At 40.4% G+C, this 9,049-nt stretch overlaps 2 protein-coding genes across 6 annotated transcripts; one reads left to right on the forward strand and one right to left on the reverse strand.

Moving 5' to 3' along the window:
* Positions 1-1,732: 1,732 nt before the first annotated feature.
* LOC124183071 (alkaline phosphatase 4-like) lies at positions 1,733-6,862 on the forward strand. 4 transcript variants are annotated; one of them, XM_046571076.1, is made up of 9 exons: positions 1,750-2,101; positions 2,173-2,239; positions 2,308-2,399; positions 3,500-3,720; positions 3,913-4,105; positions 4,711-4,877; positions 5,245-5,565; positions 5,809-6,235; positions 6,414-6,862. In XM_046571076.1, the coding sequence occupies exons 3-9, from the start codon at positions 2,315-2,317 to the stop codon at positions 6,635-6,637; spliced, it is 1,638 nt and encodes a 545-aa protein (XP_046427032.1). In that variant the 5' UTR covers positions 1,750-2,101; positions 2,173-2,239; positions 2,308-2,314; the 3' UTR covers positions 6,638-6,862. The 4 variants fall into 4 exon arrangements, with proteins under 4 accessions (XP_046427034.1, XP_046427032.1, XP_046427031.1 ...); XM_046571078.1 differs by lacking the exon at positions 2,173-2,239 and having other exon boundaries at positions 1,733-2,101; positions 6,452-6,862; XM_046571075.1 differs by lacking the exon at positions 2,173-2,239 and having other exon boundaries at positions 1,751-2,101.
* On the reverse strand, positions 6,848-8,674 carry LOC124183075. Of its 2 annotated transcripts, none has more exons than XM_046571087.1 (2): positions 8,557-8,674; positions 6,848-8,383 (listed from the first exon to the last, which is right to left on the reverse strand). In XM_046571087.1, exon 2 carries the CDS (start codon positions 8,357-8,359, stop codon positions 6,890-6,892), a length of 1,470 nt encoding a protein of 489 aa, XP_046427043.1. In that variant the 5' UTR covers positions 8,360-8,383; positions 8,557-8,674; the 3' UTR covers positions 6,848-6,889. The 2 variants fall into 2 exon arrangements, with proteins under 2 accessions (XP_046427043.1, XP_046427042.1); XM_046571086.1 differs by having other exon boundaries at positions 8,526-8,672.
* Between the last annotated feature and the right edge of the window lie 375 nt (positions 8,675-9,049).

The raw sequence follows: 9,049 nt of genomic DNA on the forward strand, positions 1-9,049 counted from the left end.
ACTTGTTTGTCCTTTGTTGATACTGTTGACCCCGTCGGTAATATCCAATGCTCGGTGGACAGAGTAGGAACAGCGCGAAGAATCCAAACGATCCATATCCCCCAACTAACGAAATCCGATTCAGCAGTTCTTGGTGACAGTGAATGTTGCGATAGCACACGAAATTATTCCGATTATGAAGGGTACTATTTACACGGCTTAACCGCTCAGAATTATTCAAATACTGAATTCTGATATCGTGTATTGCATGTAGCGTGAAACGTGACGAGCAGGTGTTCATTGAGCTGTAAACCGTAGGAGACTTCAGTCTTAAAAGATATTTACCTGACGCATATTTTTAGCATATCGCTCACTAGAGGAAATGAAAACGGCTGATTACACGTGAGGCATTCTATTTACCCATGCGACAGGATCAATTGAAAAACACATTGTATAATATCTTATCATACTGTGAAATTTTGGTGCACATGAGGCTTCTGATCTCTGTCCATGTGACAATCACAATGTGACAACACATCAGTTATCTTTCGTCTTCTCTAAACTCTTGTGCAACGTACAAGTCCTATGAGCCGGTTGCTTATCGAGAAATCACGAGAAAAATTGAGGTGCAGATATTTCTGACAGAATGTTATGTATATTTTTTAATAGCGAATTATTGATCATTTTATTGAATCAACAGCTTTAGAATAGTTTGAGTTTCTGATAATTCTGATTTGGTATTAAAAAGAAAAATTTTGAAATGATGAATGCAATGTTCATCGAGCTTGAGAAGTGAGAATGCCATGTTTCAGGTGTTTACTTATCAATATTTCTGGTATTTGATGTTTCCATAGCTGCAAAAATAACTGTTAAGCGTTCGAGAACCGTTGTATTCGTCTGCAGACCTACCAGAAAGAGTCAAAATATCCCTGACACAAATACAGCGGTATGTTCATAAAATAAACGAATAAAATATCGTTCGATGGCCAACCACGTGCTAATTTTTCTTCTCGAAATTCGAATTGACCATTTCCACGAGAAATTCTTGCGTATCGCAGAGCTATACAGAAAATCGTATACGCTTTGAACCGCAAGAATTCAAAAAACTGCAATGGATTTGGCTCACGTGATGTAAGAAAGTGACAAATTGGCCACGAATTGCAGTTTGCGGCATCCTTTTGGTTCCACGCGAGTTATCGCACTGACGCAAGACGATATGGTAAATATGGAGAGTGATATTTTCAAACAATGCAGCAAACTCATTACTTGTTTCCGATGGTGTCACCCGTATTCTTCTCATTATCATGCGACGTGGAAGAATCATGAAACGAGCTCTGGCAATACGCGTCTGTATTTAAAAGGAGTGCTTTTATCTGAATTGTCATATGAGGATTGTTCCATTTGTCGCTATGTCTGGATTAGTCGGTAATAGCAAATCTTCTCCAGGTTGTAAAACGCCGGAATCCCACCAAAGCCTCCACGCCTGCGAGCACGTGTTTTGCTGCAACACTCCCACCTTGAATAGTGTCCCCTAAACGGCAAACTTTATTTGCTTCTGGTTGCGAATGTGTACAACGAAGGTGTGTGTGCAGCCGTATTGTAAAGTCTCTGCTATTGAACGTATAATATTTACTGCACAAGGATTAACAACATGTTAGGGTCGATCCCTACTCCAAAGAGTTAATGCCAGGCAGCCGCTGCTGGTGTGGGAACTGTTATGTGTGTACACACAGATCCATTCAATCAACCACTGCAACCTTCTCTTATATATAAAGTGATAAACTCGGTTCACTCACATACCAAGTCACGACTTCGCCGGACACAAGCGTCAGAATTTGCAGTAGATCATCAGATCACATCCGACCTTTCTATTCGATTATCAAACGGCGCGATCGACCGAATCGTTAGTCCTGTATCGAAAGTATTTTACCGCTCGAAATTATGAGTATCACTTTTACTCCTTGTTTTACCCACCAGTTAATTAATATTGATTGATGAAAGGAGAAAGTTGGGAATACGAGAAACTAAAAATCGAAGTAACCGTTCCGGTTTCACAATTTGACGCTATTAATTAAGAGTGACGGTTCTATTCTGAAGATTTTCAAACAAAGAAACATTAACCGTAAGTACAGTTTGCCAGTTATATGCGTATAGTCCAAGCTTTTGCAAGTAATATTAAAACTCCGTTTACAGCATTCCACAAGTCACATTAGTGCTGCATGTGAAATTATCTTTATGACTGCATCATTCTGTTAGCCAGGTATTCAGAGTAGCTGGATATGAAATTCTAAAAGATTCAAAACGATTAATAATTTTTCTCTATATCAGAACGGTTATGATGGTTTCAACCCTCCTTCTGTGCACCCTAATTGGCTTAAGTTCGTCACACATTCTGCCAGATGTTCCCACGCATTTTGAAGGTAGGTTTATTCCAAAATATAACACATCTTTTGGGTGCTTTGAACTTGGACTACTAGTAACAATTACGTAGAGTGTTACACGTGAAATTATCACCAATTATTTCCACTCAGTTAGCATTTGCCTTCTGCATAAATTTTTCACTCACCAACAGCGAGGTAACACCTCAACCAGACCTTGGGACGCTTTTAATTAGATCACATCGAGACGAGGCTTACCGATATATTTATATATTAAAAATAATTCGCCGAAGTTGGTATTAATAAAAAATCGCCTTATTGATTATTCAAAAGGTTGCGACGTTTCGATCGGCTACGCCAATTGCCAATCATCTTCAGGCAATAATTATTGACGATCCTACGAGCTTAACGTATTATTGTCTCGCCATGTCGATATATTTATCGTCTATCATGAAAAGGAATTGTCATTTCTTTATTCAGATTCTGATAACAGCACTTTCAAATTTTATAAAATCATGAGTGAGAGTATTTGAACATAGAGGGTTCATAAGAAATGTATTCAGAAAGTCTTCTCAAATTAAAGTTGACCCAACACTAGGAGTACATTTGTTGAAATACCTGAAACAAACGCTGGGCAGTATTTCTCAAATTTCATTTTCCTTGACGTTTTTATATTGCTGCTTAAAGAAAATAAATTGCAAAATTTTCAGCGAGACAAAAACTGGATATGTCTTTACTGAACATAAAGTTATTACGAAGGTAAAACGAAATGGTTGATTGGACTAAATTATAAATACAATTCCGAGGGCAATGGAGCATATGTTAACCATACCGATGAGTGACTGAAAAATTCTTGAATAGTTGATGAAATAAGTTGTTCAGGGCATTCGAAAGCCTATAATATAAACCGAATTACTTACGTTTACTTGCGCAGTGAAGCACGTGGTATCAACAATGTAGAACGATACGCGGTTGATTGAAATGTAAAAAGTACCCCCCTACTTCGTGAACCGGGAGAAATTCGTGCCAAGGCAAATGCTTGAACGAGGCTACAATTCACCTACTATGCAGACCGTACTGCTCTATAGTCGAGGGTCATTTCTCATACAGTTTAAATGGTCTTTTAATATTCACTTTCGTAGATACTTCCTACTGGATGAAATCTGGGCAAGAAAATCTACGAAAAATTCTCTCATTACACGATAATGAGAATCAAGCGAGGAACATTATCATTTTCATCGGGGATGGAATGGGAATGACATCTGTAACAGCTGGTAGAATTTTTCAGGGCCAAAAGAAAGGCGGCTCGGGAGAAGAATATAAGCTGAACTTTGAGCAATTCCCAAATACTGGTCTTTCCAAGGTAAATCATCAGTCATTTAGAACCACCTACTCTTGATTAAAACCAGTGTTAACAAATTTAACGTTGCTCAAGCTATGATTTTGAAGCAGTCCGTAGAAAGAAGTTGACAAAAAAAAAAAAAAAATGTAATTCAGTTTTGTTTCGCACCGGAAATCTGCCATGCCACTTATGTCTCGTTGCGTTTTCTTCAAGACTTACAACGTGGACAAACAAGTACCGGACTCAGCTGCCACAGCAACTGCAATGTTCTCTGGTGTAAAATGTCGCTATAAAGTGATCGGACTGGACTCAAAAGCCATTTTCGAACATTGCGATAAAACTGTGAACAAACGAAGCAGATTGTCAACAATCGCGGAGTGGGCCCAAGTGGCTGGTAAAGATACCGGTGTGTGCTCAATGTATTTATTCAAACATATTCTATGCGACGTCTGACAAAGATGTTGCGCCGACACACATAAAATGATTGAGATCGGTATCGATTCATGCAATTTTACTTGCGTCCATTTCGAACATCCGTTTTCACAAATGTGGCTTTTTCTTTTATTTTTGTCTCAGTAAATTTTTTGTCAATATATATAATGCCTGGAATTGAATGCAACTTGAACAGGTTTACGACGGTTGTAACTGAACCGTCGGTCCCGACGCGATTTTCAAGTCTTACGTAGGCCCACGAATAGGCAAGATTGGCAAGGCCACTTGTTAGTCGTTTTTGTGTCCTCACAGTCTAATCTGCACGTGTAGATATACCGCATACATCGTATACTCGTCCCCATAAGATATGATATTATTTCTAACAACCCGTCGGTGTCGTGTGTCGCGCAAATTGTATTAGTATGCCAGATGAGCAACATCCTAAAGATAAGAAATGCTAAGAATAATTTCGAGATTAGGTTTTTATTCACATCCTCCCGGATTGCGGAGGTACAGGTCGGTAACCCTTCGACCTTTTACATCCATATAATTTTACCTTGCGTTATTGTTATACCACAGGGTTCGTAACCACCGCCCGAGTGACACATGCCACACCGGCAGCGCTTTACGCGCACGTGAACAGCAGAAATTGGGAGTGTGACACGGAAATTCCTAATGATCAAAAAGACTGTACCAAAGACATAGCCAGGCAGCTGGTCGAAGACGCTCCTGGAAGTAATTTCAAGGTAAACGTCACTTCCGAACTATCAGTCACGCGGCGTTACCGTGCATCACGTTCTGTAACTTCAAGCACGTAAATAACAATTTAACTAACATTGAGTGAAGGCCGTAAACGTTCACTGTAATCTTCTCTTCATTTCGTAAACTAATAATAAAAATGAGTTATTCGTCAGCTCGGAGTGCTTTACATGCTACGTGTTTATCACTCTGAAATTTTCGACCTGCGTATTTCTGGCTGTTGAAAGTCACGGCCAGTAATTAGCAAAATGCACGGACAACTCCAAGAAAGAGATTTATAATCATGCTTACAAGTGCATACTGTATCCTTACGGACTCTGACTAAGATAATTGTCTGGAAATTTTTAATCCTAGGTTATAATGGGCGGTGGTGCACAACCGATGGGAACTATTAATCGGCAAATTGATACAGACGTATGCATCAGGAATGACAGTTTAAATATAACGGATCTATGGCAGAAGAAAAATCCCCAAGGCAAGTTTGTCGCAAATACAGGAGAGTTGATGAACCTTGATATTGGAAGTGCTTCGAATATTTTGGGAATATTTGCCCCCAACCATTTGCCCTATCACGCGGTTCGTGATGTGAGTGAAAAAGGATCTCCATCTTTGGCAAATATGACCTTGCAGGCCATCAGAATGCTACGAAGAAACAAAAATGGGTTCTTCCTAATGGTTAGTTTCTTGTTTCATAGATCATTCTTAACGCGTATTTTAAAGTTACCTTTACAACCCTTCAGGAATACCTTGTGTCCCAGCTTTTCTTTTCTAAAAACGCCCTGGCCAAAAATTCCACACTGATCATTGTCTTCTATTCGCAATATCACAATAATCGACCCTCTCACCGAGGTTTCCCAAGTTGGTATTTCCAACTTGGCCACGAGTAACTAGCAGCTGAAGTTGACGCATGGCCAACAGGTTGAAAGTGGCCGTATAGACATGGCGCATCATAGCAATTATGCAAAACACGCGCTCCACGAAGTCGGGGCCTTAGAAGAAGCGGTTCAAGTTGCCTTGGACCAAGTGAACGTGGAGGAAACTCTGATCATAGTAACGGCGGATCACTCTCATGCCTTCACGATGAACGGCTACCCAGAAAGAGGTAACGACATCTTGGGTCTAGCTAACAAGCCGGGAGATGTGGCCTATGAAACTCTCGCCTACACAAACGGCCCAGGATTCATCTACCACCGCATAAACGACACTAGCTTACAAGGGCCCAATAACACATGGAGATCGGTCGCCGATGATCCGAACAGAGGCGATCCTTGGTACAGGAACTTTGCTGGATTTTACATAGAGGATGAGACTCACGGCGGAGAAGACGTGCCCGTTTATGCCGTCGGTATGTATTTGATACTCGGCTTGTTTTCCATTAGGGCGGTCCTGGAAAAATTCATTTTTAAATTTCGTCTATCCTACCGTCCAAATCGGGGTTGAACAGTCAAAATCAAAAAAATGACCTTCTTAAGGTCCACCCCAGTATTCCACTAAACATTTGAAACATTTTTGCCACGTTACAGGGCCTTACTCCCATCTTTTCCGTGGGACTTTTGAACAGAATTACATTGCTCACGCCGTTGCCTACGCAGGCTGCCTCCAAAACTGGCCTTCCCATTGCGATAACTCCTATCATCACGGGCGGGCTTACAGCAAAGGGACCACGCTAGCTTCCTCATCTCTGCATTTAGCCACTTTTGCCTTTGTGTGCGTGGGCATTGCGCTCGGTAATAGAGTCGCCCTATGACATAACGAGGCGCACACCGTCGAACGTGTATTTATTTATTTTATTGTAGCGAGTACTACTATGTATGATTGTTATTGTAAATGTTGTTACCTGTAGGATGACGTGGTCGAAATTCTTGATTATCCAATACATCGGAAACCTTGGATCTTCTTAACATATCGATATACCAAACGAATATCTGAATACATAATAAATAATTCGAGATGAGAATTGTTGAACGATAAACATGAGCATTTATTCTTTACAAATTAGTTATCCAGCAACTCTTACAATGCTTAAATAATAATTTTTGTATATCAAAGGCACTGATTCGTCGCTAACGAAGTTTCTATCTGGCTTCAAACTGGCATACGGATTCTTTTGCGGTGCCAAAACGATTTCCAAGTCCGAACAGACGCCTTTTATTCTTTCGATATCCATCGGTATTTCACGTTCCGTATAAGCAGTTACTAAAATTGGGACCTTGCTTTTGCACAATTCAAAAATAGTCTGTGGCCACGTGTCTTGACCCCGGAAACCAGTCGCCCGGTACAACCCAGCGTTAAACAAACAAGTCAGGTCTGGTTTTTTATAATTCGGAGAATAGCAAAAGTCGTGATATAACGTCTCGGGAACGAAGGAGACGTCGATTTTTCTGTCCCTCAGTTTACATAAGCGGCAAAGTTTGACGTGGCTTAAAATATCACGCGGTACTAACTGGGGCAGGATCAATTCAGGGCCAGTTATAATGACTCTGAGCGTTTTCAAGTTTGGTAAAAAGTGAAGGAAAAGCTTCTCCCAAACACGCAAATTTATGCCTTCGTACTGAAACTCTGCACCGATCAAATGCAGGACTATGTTATCGGTAGATTTCCAACTACTGTAGGATTCCTGTAACGCATACAATGCTGTCAGAGGAACACTTGCCATGTGGGACAAAGTGGTGTAATTATAGAAGTCCATGTTTACAAATCGATCGGAATCATTACCACTAATCATAGACGCAACGGTGTCAAAATTAAACTGGGAAAGTTTTGGAGCCACAAAGTACACATTCGGAATCCCGGGATCCACATTTCCGTGCGTAGCTTGAGCCAAAATTAACTTGTGAAATAATCGGTACTGCAAACACCATTCAGAGTGATCGTCACGATGTTCTTGACACCAGAACACAACTTTGCAATCCGGGCAACACTGCAACGATGCACCCTTATTTTTACCAAAACTATGACACTTGAAACAGACCCGGGGGTAGAGGATTACTTCCTTTTCCCAGAGCTCGAGGTAACGGTTTAAAAAAATTTCGGTCACTTTGATGAGGTTGACCCTTAATATTCTGTACTCCTCTGGACTCGGCGTGTTTTTCCTGTCATCGATCCCGTCGCATTTTTCCTGGCAATTTTCGGCCAAAGCTCTGCAAAAGTCCTGATGTAAAGCTGCGTCTTGACTTCGATGATCCTCCGTGCAGTATGAAACCATGAAACAGTTTTTACACACTAACTTTGGATTGGAGATGTGGGAACAAACCAAGCATGTGTTTGAGAGGTACGTTTTTCGTGGTCGGAAGTCAAATTCGATCGTTTCTTCATCGTCTGTATCATCCTCCGATTCAAATTGCCCAGTGTTAGTTGAAACAGGAAAGGATAGCCTGGATAAAATGTCAATATTTTTCTTCAAATCGCTTCCGTTATTCTTATCTGTAGATACTTTCAATTTCTTCGGCTTTCTTTTACTGCGACCCATTTTTCATTCTGCTTAAATGCCACTCTGAAAGCAATAATTCAACTTATCATAAATAGGTTTTGGCGAGATGTTGAATTATTGAAAATTTAATATAACTTTAGAATACTGGCAATTATTTCAGCATGTTAATTTATCGAAATTTTCATTTATGACAATACAATCTCACCATCTGCCTTAACGATTCGTGCAACACTTACAACGGTCTGCTTTCTAGTGGGCTTTAGATAGCCGACCGAAATCGCGCGCGGGTCTGAGCAATGTGATCTGTACCTTGTAATTGTCTTTTGGTTAAATGGAAACACACGTAACCGAATTAGACGGGGGGGAATGCCAAATAAATGAAGTGATGGTGACATGCGCAGATCTTCAACGGGCACAATGCCCAGTCTGGTATTATTTCTAGCAAACGATCTGATCCGGGAATCTAAGCCACGCATTGTCCACGGTGTCTATTGATGCCTATAGACACGTGTAAGTTATTAATGTCGAACAGTTACAGCTGTGAACAAAGTTTTCGACTTTTTTTTGTCCCAATTTCCAATATTAAGTCATGGGTAAAACCCTGATGAGCCTGGCCAGGTCAGAGTGATGAATAAATAAGAACCACGGATGATTGAAAAGTCCATAAGTTTTTAATTTATGAAAATTTATACTAATATTTTCTTATATTTGGGTTAATTAGGTACTTTC

The sequence above is a fragment of the Neodiprion fabricii genome, chromosome 5, assembly GCF_021155785.1.
Source record: "Neodiprion fabricii isolate iyNeoFabr1 chromosome 5, iyNeoFabr1.1, whole genome shotgun sequence".
Classification (NCBI taxonomy): domain Eukaryota; kingdom Metazoa; phylum Arthropoda; class Insecta; order Hymenoptera; family Diprionidae; genus Neodiprion; species Neodiprion fabricii.

Bases quoted from the DNA above. Each gene is read 5' to 3' on its own strand.
- LOC124183071 (XM_046571076.1), top strand. From the start codon at position 2,315: ATGATGGTTTCAACCCTCCTTCTGTGCACCCTAATTGGCTTAAGTTCG. The intron at 4,106-4,710 runs GTGTGTGCTCAA...GTTATACCACAG, and splicing joins AGTGGCTGGTAAAGATACCG to GGTTCGTAACCACCGCCCGA. The intron at 4,878-5,244 runs GTAAACGTCACT...TTTTAATCCTAG, and splicing joins CTCCTGGAAGTAATTTCAAG to GTTATAATGGGCGGTGGTGC.
- LOC124183075 (XM_046571087.1), bottom strand. From the start codon at position 8,359: ATGGGTCGCAGTAAAAGAAAGCCGAAGAAATTGAAAGTATCTACAGAT.